This window comes from Vanellus vanellus (genome assembly GCF_965231255.1).
Source record: "Vanellus vanellus genome assembly, chromosome: 9".
Lineage (NCBI taxonomy): Eukaryota > Metazoa > Chordata > Aves > Charadriiformes > Charadriidae > Vanellus > Vanellus vanellus.
In genome coordinates, this window is record NC_138914.1 from 9,397,864 (window position 1) to 9,415,895 (window position 18,032).

The following is an 18,032-nucleotide window of genomic DNA, read 5'->3' on the forward strand; positions in this document are numbered from 1 at the left end:
GCGTACCGCGTTGGGGTACGGCTGGATCCCAAAGCAGCTTGCAGGGTGGGCGCGTGTCCCTGCCGCAGGGGCTCTGCCAGCGCACGCCTGGGAGGGAGGGGGAAGGTTTCCAACTGGAAACCATTGAGGGCGACACGCTGGGGGAAGGTAAGCCGCTCAGTCTGTGACGCTGGCTGCAACAAAAAAAGCCCCGTGGGGCTGTGTGTGCTGAGGAAGGTGGCTCAGGGCTGGGGTGAGGTAGCCGTCCCCTGAGTCATCGCCACTGCCTCCACCAGCTCGGCTGTGCCGGAGAGCCTGTGACCCCGTGCCGTGGGGTGCTGAGGGCTGCCGGGGCCGTGCCGGATGCATTGTGCAAGAGCAGGTGGGTGACGGCAGCCATGGCCACCAGCAGCTGTTTGTTCAGCCTTTGCATGCTTAATTGTTTTGTCCTGATCGTGGTGTAACACGTCCTACTTCAAAAGGAAGGTGCAAACAGCCAGAAGTAGGTTGCCGCGGAGAGGTGGCACTGTCCTTCCTGCGGGAGTACGGAGAATGCCTTCAGGGGTTCCCACCGGGGCCGTCTGCCGCGGTCACATCAAGCTGGGTGATGCTTGAGGGGGTCACTTCACTGCTGGTAAACGCAACGTTCTGCTCCAGTGAGTCACCTGTGGCAGAGCTGTCACTGGGACACGCCGGGGGGGATCATGTCATACAGGGACACAGTCATCTTCCACCTTTAGGCATGGTGTCTGTCTTCCAGGTTCCCTGCTCTGCACCAGTGCAAAAAGCCACTTAGGTATTTCATCTATGGAAACAGTGAAAAGTGAGATTTTTATATCAAACGCTTTATATTGTCAGCCTCCTGCTTAAAGAAGTGGTGGTTGTGAGGTGGTTGTGAGGGTTGGAAAATACTCCTGGTGTGGCGGGGGGACACCGTCGAGTGCCGTTCTTTATGGAGAGGGGAGAAGCGTGACTTGTGGAAGGAGTGATGATGAGCCCTCTGCAGAAGCAAGAGAGAACCTGACACGGGGCTTTTTCCAGGAAGCCCATGAAAGAACCAAGAGGAGTTTCATCTCTCTACAAACAAACAAACAAAAAAATAATTTTCAAAGCGCTTCACAAAGCTGTTTATTAGCTGTATGGCCATGATTTTTAACAACACATGACAGAAACTGAAATTTGCGGCTGCCACCTTCCCCTGCTCAGGGACGGCTGCTAGACAGCCCTTACGATGGCAGGCTATCGGGATTTAATTTGAGCATTGAATGAGCCCTTCAGCACCCCATAAATATTGGGCGCAGCGGGAGCTGAATAAATGGAGGCCCAGAAGAGGAGCGGTGATTTCCACGGGGCGGCCGGCGGCAAGGACGAGCGCTGGTCCGTGCCGTTAGCGGCCGCCTCCTGCCCGCGGAGCAGGGCTAATGCGTGTCGTGGCACGGCGTGCGCTGAGGTTGCCTCAGAAACCTTTCTTAGAACAAACTCTTCGGCAGAAGCAGGCAGGAGCGGGCACTTCTCAGAATGAATTGCATCTGCATCATGCCGTGCCGCTTCCTCTTTTTCAAATTTCCAATCGTGGACGGTCAGCGTCGCCCCCATGTCTGAGATTTAATGATATTTGCTTTACAAGAGGGACTTTTCCAACTTTACCTAGAAAAGAGCTAACCCGAAACCCAGCCCTTGCGGTTAGCCAGCTTCCGTCAGTGGCTTCAGTCAGTTCGTCTGTTGAAGCAGAGGAAGCTGCGACTGTGACGGGAAGAGGGAGCTGACTGCACACCAGGATCCCGGTGCCTCCGCTTGAAGAGGGACCGCAGCAGACGGTGCATAACGGCATCGGTATGCGAGGTGCCAGCAGCCGGGAGGGCGCGCAGCGGGACGAGGGGCAGGCAGGGAGTAAAGGGATCAAGGGGGAGCCTTTCCCTTCACGGCTCGCTTAGTGACTCTATTTAAAAAAAAAAAAAAAAAAAAAAAAAAAAAAAAAACAAAAAACCAAACAAAAACACAACCAAAAAACAAACTACCAGTTTTTACTCAGTGAAAGATGTGAGGCTGTATCTTTAAAGGCACCCCGGCGTTCAGTTAAAGTTCAGCAGAAACTAGATCATCAAGATATAAATCTTTTATTCAACCTTGAATAGAAGCGCTCTGCGGAGGGGCCGGCAGCCGAGCTGGCTGCCGCACGCCGGCCCAGCGGGCTTGTCAGAGACTGACCTTTCTGCGTTCCGCCTTATTTCCGTTTTCACCGTCTCCGCTTGAGGCATCAGTATTTATTTATTTAAAAGAAAACACTCCCCACAACCCTCAGAGCCCCCCCCCCCCCCAGCCTGGCCAGGGACAGGCATGGGGCAGCAGGCTGGTCCCATCCAGGCTCTCCAGCTTCTCCCTGCCATGCTGGTGGAGGGCGCAGGACCAGGGTGAAGGTTTCCCGTGCAAAGCCAAAGTGAAGGGGTGCAGGACCGTGTGTGCAGAGAGGAGGATGATGAGGTGTGCCCCTGCGTGCTGGCAGCATCCCTGCTGTCCTCCCCAGAGCGTCCCAGCAGCCACCGTGGGCCAGCAAGCGCTGGTGCCCGTTTTACCTGCATCCATGCAGTTTTATCTGCCAGTTCCTCACCTCAGGGTGTTTGCCCAGGCTGTTTGGGTGGACATCCCCTTATTTAGGCACCTGGGTCTTTTTAGTCCAGAAAAAAGACTGGGGGTGCGCCGGATCTTATCAATGCTTATAAATACTTCAAGGGAGGGCGCCAGGGGGATGGGAACAGTCTTTTTTCAGTGGTGCCCAGTGACAGGACAGGAGGTAATGGGTACAGACTTGAGCAAAGGAAGTTCCATGTTAACATGAGGAGGGACTTCTTTCCTGTGAGGGTGGCAGAGCACTGGCAGAGGCTGCCCGGGGGGGGGGGGGGGTGTGAGTCTCCCACTCTGGAGCCATTCCAAACCCGCCTGGACGTGTCCTGTGCCACTGCTGGAGGTGCCCCTGCTCTGGCAGGGGGTGGGACTGGGGGAGCTCCAGAGGGCCCTTCCAACCCTGACCAGTCTGGGATTCTGTGATTTCTGTCTGGGTGGCAGCTGGACACTTCCAGGTTGAACTCTGGTTTTGAGTGGTGCCAACAAGCTATGTGAAACCTGAACGGGGGGACAGGTTAGGTCCAGCCCCATGACATGGTTTGGCAAAGTGATGTATAGGTCCTTCCCTAAGCCTGTCTGCGCACAGAAGACTTCCAGGTGCCCCTATTGAGTCTTTCACGGATGGATCGGGGCTCAGCAGGGGCATTGCCAGTTCCAGGCTCAAAAAGGAGTCCTGTCCTCTCAGCTCAGGAGAATGCCCAGGCAGCCCCGAGTCCTATCTCCTTTTCATTAGCCTTCTCCTTTCTCAGCCTTGTGGAATTCACGTGGAGCATTTTTGTTTTTAATCTTTCACCATTGCCATGAGAACTAGAGAGGCGCTTTGTTGTTTTTTCAAGTGAAAGCCAAGATTTCCCATACTCAAGTCACTTCAAGAGCCGGGGCTTTCAGGCAACCAGTGAGTATGAAACTTCTGACAAGGCTGCGGAAGCTGGCAGTGCTATAGCGCTTGCGGGTTTGATTTCACCCTTCGAGACTGCCCGTCACCTTCCCTGCCTGCAACGATCAAGATGCAACCTCTGCAGCGACTGCAGCATTTGCCCATATTGCAGAGCAACGTTAGAAAAGGTGTGGGGTGTTTGTTAATAAAATGTTGCAGGTAGGGAAAGGTTGGTGTTTCCAGGTCCTGCTCCCTTTGTCCCCTCCATCCATCACAAGGATGGGGCCTGGCAGTGCTCTGGGCTGGCCTTGGGAAGCTCACCGCTTTGGGAACAAGTGAAATAACACTTATTTCCACAGCAGGTAAGGAACGGGCAGGAGCTTGAAGGCTCTGCTCCTGCATCTGCCTCGAAACCTCAGGACATGGACCTGAGGGTCCAGGCAAGAGCAGTTGGTTTAGTTTGTTTTCCCTGGGTGGGGAGGGGAGGTACTTTGGGGAGGAGGTGCTGAACCGGAGTGCAAGTGCGGAGCCTGCCCTCTCTTCCCTAACGAGGATTTTACTACGGCTGGGAGATCGCAGGGGAATGCTGCCTGTTACTACTATTAAATCTTAATTGTGGGACTGTCGTGTCCTAAAGCCCAAAATATTTTGGCACTTGTCTTGATAAAGGCATATTTTTTTTGTACATATATTTTTTTCTTTTATTAGCAGAAACCATCTGCCCTGTAAACAGAGATCAGGAGAAAAAAGCCTTCCTGGCAGTTTTGCATCATGTGGGGGTCCTGTGGTGCGCTGCGCGGGAAAGGGCCCGCTCTCCACTCTCTGCCTTTTCATCTCGGCAATGGTGCACTCCACACAGATGAGAAGCAACTCATTCAGTATGATGAATCTTGGCATCACGTCTGAATCGCAGAAAGGACGTGACTGTAAATCTCTGTAGAGGTGCACAACCCCGATTTAAGCAGGATGGATGCTCCTCCTGCTCCCTCCTGGAATGAGGGAGCGTGGAGGGGGAGCAGAGAGATGGGGGAGCAGCTTCGAGTTAGAGATTTAGGCAGGGAACGGTGAAAAGCCAAAGGGAGTTTGCAGTGCCATAAAAATAAGGCATAGGTTTGAGAGAAAACCCAGCAAAGAGCCTGGCCGCCTAAGCGGGGCGAACTTTGGTCGCTGTTAATCAGTGATGTTGATCGATCTTTGGTTTGGGATGCTGCGAATCCAGTAGGCTGTCACCATTTCATCTGGTTTGTTTAAAATATTACCTGTTGTTACAGCGTCACCTACAAGAGTGCACACATCCTTATCTCATCCAGCGTTAGTGTAACTTCCATTTCAGAGAGTATCTCCAGCGTGGGAGGAGAACCAGACTAGATAGGAAACCAGTTCGGTGTTGAAATTTAAGGTGTCAAGATGCGGTATGCACCCCTCCTCCTCTTTTGTGGCTTTCTATTCCGTTCCTGCTTTTATTTTTAACGTCACTGGCGTGTACGTGAGTGTATGTGTGAGCCTCTATGTACATATTAATAAAACCGAGCACGTGTCCACTGAAGTTCCTGACCGTAACTTAAACTTGGAATATTAGAGAATTTATATGCCTGGACGAAAGCTTTATTGTAAGCGATTCATTGTAACTTAATCTGTCCCACATTTTAGCCTGAATCAGCCAGTCAGAATATGATTTTTTTTCTTTTCTTTTTCATTAAAAAGGAAGTATTTCAACTAGGAAAGTATTTCCAGGTAGAACAGTTTCTTTCATTACAAACTTTGCTTGACCAAAAAAAGCAAACCAGCTTTATCAGCAGAAAAACTCCAACACGCACAAATTAAAAGACTAGAAGATGGCAGTGGATTTCTAGCACTGGAAAACACTTATCCGGATGTGAAATCTGGGCTGGTTTAATGTCGATTGTTCGTGTGTTATGCTGAAGTGTGTCTGAAGAAGAAAAGACTGGGGAGAGTGAGTTGCTGGAAAGTAAATTCCAACAATAAGCTGCCTCGTTATTATTTTTAGTAGTTACGTCTGAAGTGCCTCATTGCCTGCAGCGGGCAATTTTGCAAACTTTCCAGTAAGATGCAAATGAAAATAACTACTGAGATTGTGTAGCTGAGGAATGTCCCCGCGTGGCATCGAAGATCTGTCTGCCCTCAGCCACTCGGGTGCAGGTTTTCATTTGGCAAACGCTAATTGCGAACTGCTGTGTCGTTCTCAGGAGAGAAACCTGGACTGGTTCCCCCGGATGCGGGCCATGTCGCTGGTGAGCAGCGACTCGGAAGGGGAGCAGAATGAGCTGAGGAACTTGCAAGAGAAGTTGGAGTCCACCATGAAGCTTGTGACCAACCTCTCCGGCCAGCTGTCAGAGCTTAAAGATCAGGTAAGGGCGAAGCTGGCTGCGAACGTGCTGGTACAGGCAGGACAAAGGTCCTGCAAGCCTGTTGGACAAAGTGGTGTTTTACAGCTCCGTGGCTTCTGCAAACCCCGTTTCTGAAGTCACTCATGTTTAGGAAAGAAGTGAACGAACAAAATGTCCTGGGGAAGCCCCGCTCCCCAGCTGACCTGCCTGGCACTGCTCACCGTGCCAGTGTGGTCCAAAGTGGCCACCGCCAGAAAGGGAAAACTTTTTAATGAGAAAATCAAAGCTGAAGTTGACTTAAATCAGTCATCGCCGGTGCAGGCAGCCTGTATGCATGCATTGGTGGTGGTGTTACAAGTTTTAACCCGAGACCTTAGTGCGGTCCCGTAAGTCAGAGGGTGTGGTATTGATAGAAGCGCTGTGTTGCTGCGCGGACCTCAAAACCCACTGAGAAACTGGAGAAATACTTGACTGGTTGGGTTGCACTGGTCTCCTCCGTGCTATCGCTGCGCTGCTAACGCAGATGTAATTTGGCTGCTGTCACACTTCAGGCTGCAGCGTAGACCGACGTCCCCACAGAAATATTTTGCGCTGCGGCACGTGTTGCTGCCGCTTCACACACGAACGCTGCAGAGCCCTCCGAGGCCGTTCTCGGTGCAGCAGTTCTTTCTGCAGTAGCAGTTCAAGGACTTGCGTTAACTTTTGGCTCAGCCGAGCCTTGCGGGGATCACAGGGATTGTTCCCAGCCCAAAGTCCGCGCTGGCTTTGTGAAGGCCACGGAGGCAGCATGGCTTTACTTCATGTTGTCCGTACAGATTGCAGCCTGACTGGAAATAAAAGGGAAAAACGCTGTTGCCCGCCCTGACAGGAGCTGTTTGTGGCGGCAGAGCTTATCTTTATGGATTAATAACCTGAGCTAGATGGTTCAATTAGTTAAGTTTATATAGATATAGGCACTGGATGAAATTAATTGCTGACTTGCACCCGATGGTCTCCCGGGGCAATCGATGGCATCGCACCAGGCAGAAATGGCCAACAGATTTGGTTTGTTATCTCTTCAGATGCAATCCGCCTACTGTAGCGCAGTTGGCACAACGCTCGCCGGTACTAATCGGGTTCTCTGCTCCGGCTTGGCCTGCTTTCTCTGTCAGCCGGTTGTCTTCCTGGAGACGTGGGTCTCTGGAAGCCGGCATTGACTGAGATCCCGGCTCCCTGCCTTCCGATCACGCTCTGCGTTGCTGGTGGAGCTGGGCCCTTCTGCCCGACGCCCCGTGGAGCACAAGGAAGGGATTAACGTGTAGGATTGGGGAGCAGCAAACCTTGCTGCTCTTGGCTGTAATTAGTTTTCAGACTCTGTGCCACAGAACCCCTTGCTCTGGTTGGCTTTGAGGATGGAGGATAGAGGCAGTTGCTCTTTTTTGTCTGTGCTTTAATACTTGCCGGGTGGCGGTTTTGCTATTCTGCCTGGAAACAATTATCTTGAAACATGTGTCTTATGTCTTCCTGTTGAAGGGTCTGACTCAAAGTGGTCTGCAGTCACCAGGAGCCTTTCCAGGGGCCGCAGCCAGCTCTGCATCAGAACCCGTTGCTTTCTGAAGCTTGCAGCTCTTGGCTGACCAAGCACTAAAGCCCTTCTCGCTCTTTGTGAAAATAAGAATGGAGGGTTTAGCTTTCAGAGAGCTATTTCACTGTAAAAGCAAAAGAGGAAACCGGCTTCATTAATGTTTTGATAGCTTTTAGGAATTCCCCTAAGTACCGTTACCGAGAGCCCTGCTTAAGTTGCAGGATGCTCCAATTAGGTGACAAAACCAGTATATCCCTCCTCCTGATCAGGAACTGTCTCTGGGAAAAGGAACTAACTCAGGGAACTTTTATTTGTATTTATTTTCTTGTAATTAAGTAAAGGGAAAACCTCTCATTCATTTGCTTTTCAAGCTCGTTAGGCTTCTGGAGACTAATTGTTAGAAACTGAAATCTCGCATGCCTGCTTTGCCAAGGAGGTGCACCGAGAGCCATTAAAATCTTGATCACTTTAATTCTGTGCAAAAAGATTACAACATAATTGTCTGCAACCGCGGGGGATTAGATGTAATCACCCAGACGCCCTCTCCAGCCCCGGCCTCCCGTGTGGGCGAGTGTGCGGCATCTCTCACAGACTTTGGCTTCTCGCTCAGGACGGTCCCCTCGCACCGGCGGGGACCCCTGACCTCTGTCGCCCCAAACGTGGCTCGCTGCCGCTCCGGTTGGCTCTCTGGGAGGGGGCTAGTGAGCAGCGCGGCGGGCCGGGGCCGGCGGGCCCGTGTGTGCCTGCCTGGTGGGTACACTGCTGCTCGTGGCCTTCGCACGTACCCCGCTCCCCTGCCCGGAGTTAACTCCAGCTCACCCGTAACCTTTGGAATGAGGCAGCCTGCGGCTCTGCAGTTATAGACGATTATCGGCGAGTCCGGCTCGACTCGGATGAACTTCAGGCCCCCTTGGTTTCATTTTTTTTTTTAAATCCGTCAGCATTACTCCAGCAGCTGCCAGCTCCCCCGCAGGACGTTGTGCCTGGGGTTTATTGCCTTTTAGGCCCCGGCGTGCAGTTACTGTAGCTGTAAAGCTTTTGCAAAAGGTTTACTCTCCAGGTAAATGTGATGGAGATTAAAGTTGCTCCATCTTGCAGCTCTCTGGACAAGCATTGCGCATCCTGTGGGATTAGTAGCGTTCCGTGTTGACATTGCCATTGCATTTCTCTCTCTGCTTTACGTTCAGTTGCTTTATTCTTCCCTTTTATTACAAGGCACATCTCCTACGTCCACCTGCATCAGGCCACACCATCCCTTTTTCTACATAGCATGAAAAAGACCTGTTACAGTCCCTTTTCGTTGTTCTTTTTTCTTTTCGTTTTTATTTCATGTGTCCTCTGAATCAGTTTATTGGCTCTGTGAGATCGTGGCTCAGTGAAGCTAATGAGTGTAAACTTTAAAATGAAGTCCTCATTGCCTCTTTGCATTTCCAACTTGTGGGTTATCTTAGAAACAGTTTAAAAAAAAAAATAAAAGTCCCAGCTGGCTCAGCAAGGAAATAGCTTGTGTGTGTGTCTGAGACCAGAGGGCGATGGGAGGACCCCTCTCCTCTCGTTTGCCTGTGAAGTGTTATGGACCTTTTGTGAAAACAGACTTCCAGAAGCGCAGTAGAGAGGAGCGGGAGGTGTGACCTGTCCTCAGGAGGCTGCGGTCATCTTCCTGGAAAGGTGCAATAACAGTTCTGCCTCCCTTGGGTCATGCGATGAGCAAGGCACCGGGCTGCAGACGACTTATAATTATGGTTTCAAGAGGAATTACTGTATTTCAGTCCTTTCCCCGGTGGTTAAATGAGTGTAATTATCCAAAGCTAGCCTGAGTGAAAGCAGTGGTGTGCGCAGTGCTGCACGGCCTGTGGGACACGGAGGAGCCCTCTGGAGGTTGCCCAGAACTGCCTGTTTTAACCAATTCCTTTCCCCACAACGAACTCCAGACCTGAGATTGGCCACTGTCCAGCTGTCCCAGCACGCCGGGGTGCCCTGTGATGGGGTGGGGAGACCGTTCACCATCGCCAGAACTGGAGTTTTTAGAGAAATGCATTCAAGTGAGTGTTACAAATGAATATGTGAACACACCAGCTCCCTTCTCCTGGAGTTACTTCCACAATCAGTTATATTGGCTGACGTTTGTGATTAAATATCTGAACACTGAAAAAATTAAATGGTTACAGAATCCCAGACTGGTCAGGGTTGGGAGGGCCCTCTGGAGCTCCCCCGTCCCACCCCCTGCCAGAGCAGGGGCACCTCCAGCAGTGGCACAGGATGGCACCCAGGCAGGTTTGGAATGTCTCCAGAGTGGGAGACTCTCCCACCTCTCTGGGCAGCCTCTGCCAGTGCTCTGCCACCCTCACAGGAAAGAAGTTCCTCCTCATGTTGAGATGGAATTTCCCATGTTCCAGTTTGTGCCTGTTGCCCCTTGTGCTGTCACTGGGCACCACTGGAAAGAGTCCGGCCCCATCCTCTTGCCAATATCCTCTTTAGATATTGATGAGCATTGATGAGGTCCCCTCTCAGCCTTCTCTTCTCCAGGCTAAACAGCCCCAGGGCTCTCAGCCTGTCCTCAGCAGAGAGATACTCCAGTCCCTGAACATCTTTGTAGCCTCTGCTGGACTCTCTCCAGCAGTTCCCTGTCCCTCTTGAACTGGGGAGCCCAGAACTGGACACAGTACTCCAGATGTACCCTCCCCAGGGCAGAGCAGAGGGGGAGGATGATCTCCCTCGACCTGCTGGCTACACTCTTTTTGATGTGCCCCAGGAGACCATTGGTCTTCTGGGCCACCAGGGCACATTGCTGGCTCGTGGGCAACTTGTTGTCTGCCAGGACTCTCAGGTCCCTCTCCCCAGAGCCAGGTTGTGGATGGGGATGTTACAGGAAAAGCATTGCAGGGAGCTCAGTGAATTTTCATTAAAAAAAAAAAAAAAAAATACTGTGAATTGTATCTTATGCTTGAATGAAAGATTGCTTTTTTGGGGTGAATCAGCCTTTGGGCAAGGTTTTTCTGGTGTGTGGTCACCGTTGGGGTCCTGCGATGCCCAGGCGAGCCGGTGGGGTGCCCCGGCACAGCCGTGCCTGTTACGCGGCCGGGGGTGCTCAGCCCGAGGGAAGGAGCAGCAGGAGCAGGACGTGAGTGTGGCTGCTTGTACACATCGGTGCCACCATGGATCACATGCGACGGTTGTGCGTTCGCATGTTGCTTTGAGTGTGTGGGGGCTCTCGGTGGAGCCCGGCTCCCTGAGGAGTGGCGTTGGGCTCCTCTCGCCTCGGTGGTCCGAGTTGCTGTCCTGGCATCCTCCTTGGCACAGCTCCTGCACGCTGTCCCGCATGTCAACTCCTCCAAACCCGGGATGCGGTCGCAGAGGGAGCGGCGCAGAGTGCGTGCAGCGATCCAGCTGTTCGCTGCTGGAGACCCTGCCCACGCCGGCGCTGCTCCTTAAGCGATCTGTCGGCTTACACGAGTTGTCAGAAACCTCCGAAGGTTTGAAAAAGAGTGGAGAACTGGACTGCGGCCATTTTTCAGTATCAGTAATAAAAAACGATGATCCATTTTCAGGTCGCAATGATGGCACTAAGCAGGAGAAATGTTCTTTTATCTGATGGGAGGTACTGCCAAAGCTCTGGCTGTCTGGCAGGGAGGTGGTTAACCTCCCGGCCCTGCCTTGCGTCTTGGCTTTTGGCAGATGGAGAGGGATGTTGGCTCACTCTTGACTAGAGCGGGAGCGCTCGAGTCTATTCCAGCAAAGACAAGGGTATTCCCAGCCTGACTTGAGGGCTCGCCCCTTTTTTCCGCCCTCTGCGTCTTGTCTGCCTCGTACGTTGGACCGGTTACAAAGAATTTCTAACGGGGGAGGTTTCTGCGAGCTGCTCCCTGCACTCGTTCGCGCCGGCCGCCTGGCTCTCCCAAGCTCCTTTCTTGTAAGACGGTAGTCAGCCGCACGAGCAAGTTCACAGACGTCCCCGATGAGTGCACGAGACGGGGCTGCAGTTGCCTCTCTCGTTTATTAGCGCTTGGCACGGCGGCCGGAGGAGCGTTATTTGTAGGCAGTGGGTTTCAGAGTAAACGCTAACCACAAAAGGCAGCGCGGGGTCCTTTGGCGAGCTGACGCACAGGAAGCGTCTAGGCCTTAATGAGCAAACTTTTTAATTTTCCAGATGACGGAGCAGAGGAAGCAGAAACAGCGCATCGGTCTCCTAGGACACCCTCCGCCCATGAATGTGAACCCGCAGCAACCGGCATAAGTCAGAAGGGTCACCCACCCTCTCGCAGGAGCACCAGTAACGCCAGCCCAGAGTTCGGAGCGGCCACTGAGGCTGCTGCTGCGTACGCTCAGTTCAGTTTGTAAATAACCTGGTTTTATACTATATGTATATGACTGCTACTATATAAAGTTTCGGGCATACGTGTTGTAATTAGAACTGTTGGCACGGGACGGAGGTTAAACTTTGTGCCAAAACTATCAAAATTGCCTTTTTCTTGGAAGGACTAAAGAGAGCACCTGAATTGCACTTGAAAAGAATATTTGACTATGTGACATGTATTTTGTATTTAAAAAAAAAATAAAAATAGAATAGCTAGTATTTATGTTTTTATACAATTGTGCAATATGAATTATGCAATCACAATATATTTGTAACTCCTGAATGTCCTAAAGGGAGTGCACATCTTTGAATCTGGTGTGTTAGTACAATGTAATAAATGGTATAAAATTACAGGTGTAAATGAGGCTGCTGCAAAATTGTGTTACTGGTGATTTTTCATACCCTTGGACATTTTTGTACCATGTGTGTAAATATCTTGCAATGCCATATCTGTTGCCTCTTCCTCCCAGAGATAACACTGGGACTCCGTGAGCTGTTAAATTGGTATCAATTAAAGCAAAACATTACTTTGAAGCTTCCAAATGAGGAAAGCAGGAGGTATTTTTCAAGTGACTTCTTCTAAGTACTGAGGCTAGAAGAGCTCAGATACCAGTTTTTTTAAATGCAGATTTCTTAAAGGGAACTTTTTATGCAAAACGAAGTTTGGGATGAGGATGCGCTACTGGTGAGTCGGTGCAGTCTCCTACGGGTGTTTCGTGTCACGACACCTAAAACCTACCCCGAGGCTGTCCGGGCTTTGCGTTCCCAGTGTGTAGGATCCTTTCCTGTTATTTTTTCATTAGAGACCTATGTGCCTGTGAAAGCTTTAGCAAACAGGCATTGCACCGACGGAAACGTGAGCTATCCCGTTTGGACTGTAGCTGAGCACTGACGTGTAATGCTTGTGAGAGAGCCACTGGTTTGAGGTTGGTCTGTCCCACCCCTTCCTCTTCTTCTCCCCCTCCATTTGGTCACGTTCTTTGGTTTCGGATTCTAGAGAGTATGAAAGGAAACTTGTTTGGTTGTGTTGTTTTGGTTTTTTTTTCTCTCCAAGCTGTTGCATAGTTTTATACATGGACCTCATTTTACAAAAGCTAACTTCTCTGCAATACTGTCTACAAAAAAAAAAAAGAAAGAAAAAAAAAAAAGCTACAAACAGAGCTATGAAAATTTGTAAATGCATAAATATAGGTATTTAAATAAATGATGCAAAATACTCTATGGTCAGAGGCTGCTGGTGGTTTGTCTCCCCCCTCCAAGGTGGTGTGTGGTTGTGTTTGCTGCCGCGCTTGCCCGTGCACCCAGGTAAGCCAAGTCGTGGGGGCCGTGCAGGTATGAACGGTGCTTTTCCCAGCTCCGAGGTTGGGCTTTCAACACCGGAGTGAGTCCTTCGAGAGGTACTGGTGCCCCAGGAGCCTCACCCGCCATCACTCCAGTTCTAGATACTCCAGAATCTTACCACCGATATTATAGGCTTGTCATCCCCAGAGTGTGCGAGAGTTTAAAAAAAAAAAAAAAAAAAATGCTCCATCTCTGAGTATCATGTGTGCAGGAGCGGTGCTGGTTATGTGCATGTGATTAAGATGTAGCAGGAACTACCTGGAACAATTAATCACCTTTAATCTGGTAAGTGCGTCTCCCTGCCACGGGTCATCATGAAACGTCAAAGCCAATGGATCCGAGGCGGGAGGGCAGCCTGACCAGCAGTCTCCGAGCCAGAGATTTACCAGTGAGATTGTGACTTCTTAATCATGTGGCATTTCCATACGTACCCCGGTAAATCCGTCTTCCTCCTCTCCGCAGCCACTGGCTCCCAGCGAGGCGTACGCGGAGGGAGCGTGATGGATGCGGCTGCCCGCTGGAGTTGTGCAATGAAGGAGCAGGATTTCGTGTTTTCTGAGCGGCAGAGACATGTATCTGACTCACTTCTTCCCTTCGTGCCATCCAGGGATGAGCAGACGCGCACAAATTTGTCAGGCTTCCCGGAGCCTCTGCCAGTCAGGTGAGAGGGAGGAGGCTGCAGCGCCGCCGGGGGAGGCAGCCGCTTCGAGAGGGCATCCGCGCAAACGCTCGACATCGCTGCATCTTTACCTTAAAAAGGCAAAAGCGGCAAAAAGCACGAACCCCGGTCCGCACGGTGTTCCGCGGGGAAACTCAGCTGTGTAAAATCTGGTGTTCTCGCATGTGGTTGTCCTTTCGCAGGAGATGTGGGGAGATACAGAAAGCCATAGTGGTTTTTCTTCCTCGGACACGTGAAGGCGGTGTGGGGCAGGGGGGCTGGCGTGGGGGGGTTGTCCCGTGGTGACACCGAGGGTTTGCATGGTCACCTTCCCCTGGCCCACGTGCGGGCTGTGTCTGCTCCTCAGCAGAGCCGTCCTCCCCCCTCTGTCCACAAACACCTCACTCGCTTCTGCGGATTCATTCCTGCAGTGAGATTTTCATGCACAACCATCACATGAATTTTACTTTTTTCTTGCACAATTTGTTTTTTAAGACTTTTCTGGACTTTTCTAGATTTTTCTTTCCGGCTTGGATCATTCTGGATGCGCTGAACTCCTCTGCATGCCGTGGCTGTAGCAGAGGAGGTGAGGAATGGAGAAAACCCCTCTTCTGGTTGGCAGCGGGTTTGACCCCGCAGCTGCTGAGGTTAATGCCTGTGAAAGGGCTGTCCTGATCCGGCGCCTGGTGGCAACTTATCACTGATATCAAGGAAAAGCTGCACGAGGGATATCTTTTTTTTTTTTTTTTTTTTTTTTTCTCCACAGAAGCTGAACACCTCTGGAAATCACAAAAAGTTTTATTACCGATTTGTAGTCTCTAAAGTGGAAAAAACTCTCCAAAACCTGAGATCAGAATCTGTAGCAATGCCTTTAATTGCCTTAAGCCAGGACCTGGGAGGCTGAGCATCACCCCCAGAGATGCTGTAAGAGAAGGTACATGGCTCTCACTGTCCACCTCCACAGAGGCTTTGCAGTAGTATTTCTCAGGGACATCAGAAATGAACCGAACATGGGGAATCCTTCAGAAGTGTTGAGGTTGGCGTGTGCTGTGAATTGGGTGGGATATCAAAAGTAACATCAAGGAACGCAACTGCCACTTGCGGACTGTGGACGGGACGAAGGAGCGGACTTCCCTGTTGATGCAGAGCCCACGCGTGGCGGTGGCCAGGAGGAACCAGCTCCTCCCTGCCCCAGCACCACCAACCCAGCGATGGGTGGAGAGCAAGGGGAGCCGGTCAGGCAGAACCCTCCGGAGGAGGCTGAGGGGTGACAGTGGGCCACCAGAGAGGGTGGGTGCTGCTGTGGAAGAAGGTAACTCGCTCCTGGGTACAGGGCAGGGTGTGAATACGCACAGAAAGTGCCAGTGCCCGTAAAGTCCTTCTGGAGGGGCTGCTGGTTTGGTCCCACCTTCAGGAAAAGGTGGGCATGCCAGCGGGAAAAGCAAGAAGAATCTGTGGATTTTGGAAAAGGTGACTGGTAAGGAACTGGGATTGCGTAGCCTGGAAAACAGGGACAGAGGATGGAAGGAAGGAAGGAAGGAAGGAAGGTGTCCCATGTGCTATCAGAGAGTTTGATGCAAGGAGAAGGAACTGCTCAGCTGAGTCCTGGAGGTTTAGGTCCTATGCAGTGGAGAGCTTTTTTGGCTCTGAAACCAGATTCCTGACCTCCAGTAAAATTAATGACTCTGTGACACTGAGAGATGGCAGTTAGGGTAAGGACTGGATTGCGACAGGAGGGTTCCACCTGCCTCGCATGCACCTGAGATTCTGCTTGGCATCCAATTTCTTCAGGCAGGATTGCTGTATGTTAAAGTTTGGGAAGACGATTATTTTGCCTTTCAAATAAGACTTTCATTTGGAGGTGAAAATGAAAGTGACCTTCCAAAGAGGAAGGAACAAAAAGAATCTACCAATTTTGCTAATAATGGAAAGTCCTAGAGGGGAAGGATCGCCATGTATTCTTCAATTTGCATGAATGGCTGAGTCTGTGGATGAGAATTTTCTTCGCTAATGAAGCAGGTGACATGCTAATCAAGGCAATGCAAATAACTGCTCCAAAAGCCCAGCCGTGGCGCCACGGCCCTGAGACCGCCCCAATGGCGAATTCAAGCTCCGTCCTCAATTTTGCAGCAAATTGGCAGAGGGCAGGACAAAGGAGCCAGGATTACAGTCTCGGTGCTCGCGGCGGGGATGCGCGATAGGGCGCGTGTGATGGATACCTCGTTACATAATGGGGTCTTGATTGATACGGTGTCGGGAAAGTCATAATATAGCTCCGTATAACAATTCAACTTGTCTCCCAGAATGGGAAATGCTCCTACACACGTACTTAATAGGGTTTTTTAAATTGCCCATTGTATTTCTGAACAAGAGAAACTTATTTGGAGTACTTTCCCTTTTACGTTTCCAACATAACCATCTGAAGTCGTTGCCATGTGTGTTCTTTGTACTCCTGCAGACCCCCTTGCCCCTTTTTCCAGGCAGCTATACGGTCGCCCAAAGCGAGGTGTTGAAGGGATGCCCGGGCGGTGGCCCCGTGCCAAGACACCCAAAATAAGTCCTGCATCAAGTGGCTGCTGCAACACGGGACACAAAGGAGCCGTAAGCCTACCGATGACTGATTTGGGTGGCACTTTGTTTTCCTTGCAGGCTACCTGGCTTTGAGCCGACGTGACCAGGTTCTCACATGCCGCGATGGAAGTTTGGTCCTGAACTGTGAATGTCCTGACCCTGAACAGCGTAGAGTGTAACCTGCACATTTAACGGGAGCGTTTACTTTTACAAACAGGCAGACCCATGTCACTGGTCTTTGACCTCGGTCGGTATGAGATGTTGATATTTGGAGTAAAATCAGTACAAATACCCCACCTATGTGAAACTGGCATTTTAACTGAGACATGAGGAATAAATTCTGGAGAGATGCAGCACTTCTGTGTCGAATTTTGTATGTACTACCTTTCCTACCTTCTTTCAGACTAAACACGTTAATGACATGAATGTCAAAACCACCCACAAGTAAACTGAGTTGTCCCATCCAGTCGGCTAATTGATTTGTTTTTAGTAACTAGCAAGGATGCTGGAAAACCCCTATAAAGATTTCATTTTTAACAAAAAGTACCAAAAACTCCACCAGTTTTGCATCACAAAGTAGTGGTTAAAGTAAAGATTTGAGTAAAGCAGCATGCCTGTGGTTTTTGTGGGTGGATGCATCTCGGAATGACTATCAATCTGTCAGAGGGGAGATCTGCATGTCATCTCTGCATATGACAAGCAAAATCTGCAGTGACAAATATCTTTCCAGCACTCGGCTGCGTTGTGAGCCTTATAGCCCTCCTGCCATCCATAATAGTGAAGCCGTGTCAGCACGTAGTGTATGAACCCACCTTTTTAAAAAAAAAAAAAAAAAAAAAAACGAACAAAAAACCTGAGATAAACTGAGGCAAACTGAGGAAGGAAAGACAAATATGGAGCAGTACTCTGAAGATGCAATCAAACACCACTGCCAATGTGCTTAGTCATATAGAAATTCAACTCTGATATGCACATGGGAGATGCCACGCCAAATAGTTGTATTGGACCAGCTAGCCTACTTTCGGCATGCTCTCATGAGTTGCTTGCGATGCTTCTCTGCTGCATTATGTGCGCGATGGGACCCTCAGAAATTAAATTATGTAAGGCTGGAAGGGGAAAAAAAAAAGATGAGAACAACTCCTGACCGAATCAAAGCAACTTTAGGGAAGTTTGAATATGGATGCAATTGGAATTGCACCCAGAAAAGTTTGCAGAAAGAAAATGGAAAATGCCGAGTGGTTTAAACCTTAACGGCTGGTAGGAAAAGGCACAAAACCTACAGAGCTTTTGCTGAATGTGATGAGGCCGCAGTGCCTCCGTGGGCAGCTGCAGCCTCTTTTTCCCGCGCTCAAGTTTCCATGGGAAATATGGAAGTGGTTGGTCCCAGCGCAACGCGGGAAAGAGGTCTGAAACGTCAAAAATAATCACAAGATGGGAAAACCACCCTTGTGCCTGGCTGAAGTCACAATCCCAGGATGCGTTTATGGTTTGTGTGAAAACAAGCTGACAGCTGGATAAATTGCCTCAAGGCAGGTGCTTCCCCAGGAGCAGCACGGAGCAGGAACCACCAGACCCATTTCAAGTCAGCCTTTCCATCCAGAAGAGCTATCATCCTTCAGATCCCTTGCTCAGCTTTCTCCCCCGTTAGTCCTTCTCAGCTGGCTGTTCTCACCCTGGCACTCAAGACTTTTTTTTTTTTTCTTTCTCCCCCCTTCTCT

The 18,032-nt window shown here is 50.4% G+C and overlaps 1 protein-coding gene across 1 annotated transcript in view; it reads left to right on the plus strand.

The window, feature by feature from the left end:
• Window positions 1-13,199, plus strand: part of ITPR1 (inositol 1,4,5-trisphosphate receptor type 1) — a 182,923-nt gene extending 169,724 nt beyond the window's left edge. Inside the window, exons 57-58 of the mRNA XM_082487739.1 lie at window positions 5,686-5,847; window positions 11,538-13,199. Of these exons, the coding sequence (XP_082343865.1) occupies window positions 5,686-5,847; window positions 11,538-11,624 (249 nt within the window). The 3' untranslated portion in view covers window positions 11,625-13,199. The remainder of the gene's footprint in view (window positions 1-5,685; window positions 5,848-11,537) is intronic.
• The last annotated feature ends 4,833 nt before the right edge of the window (window positions 13,200-18,032 follow it).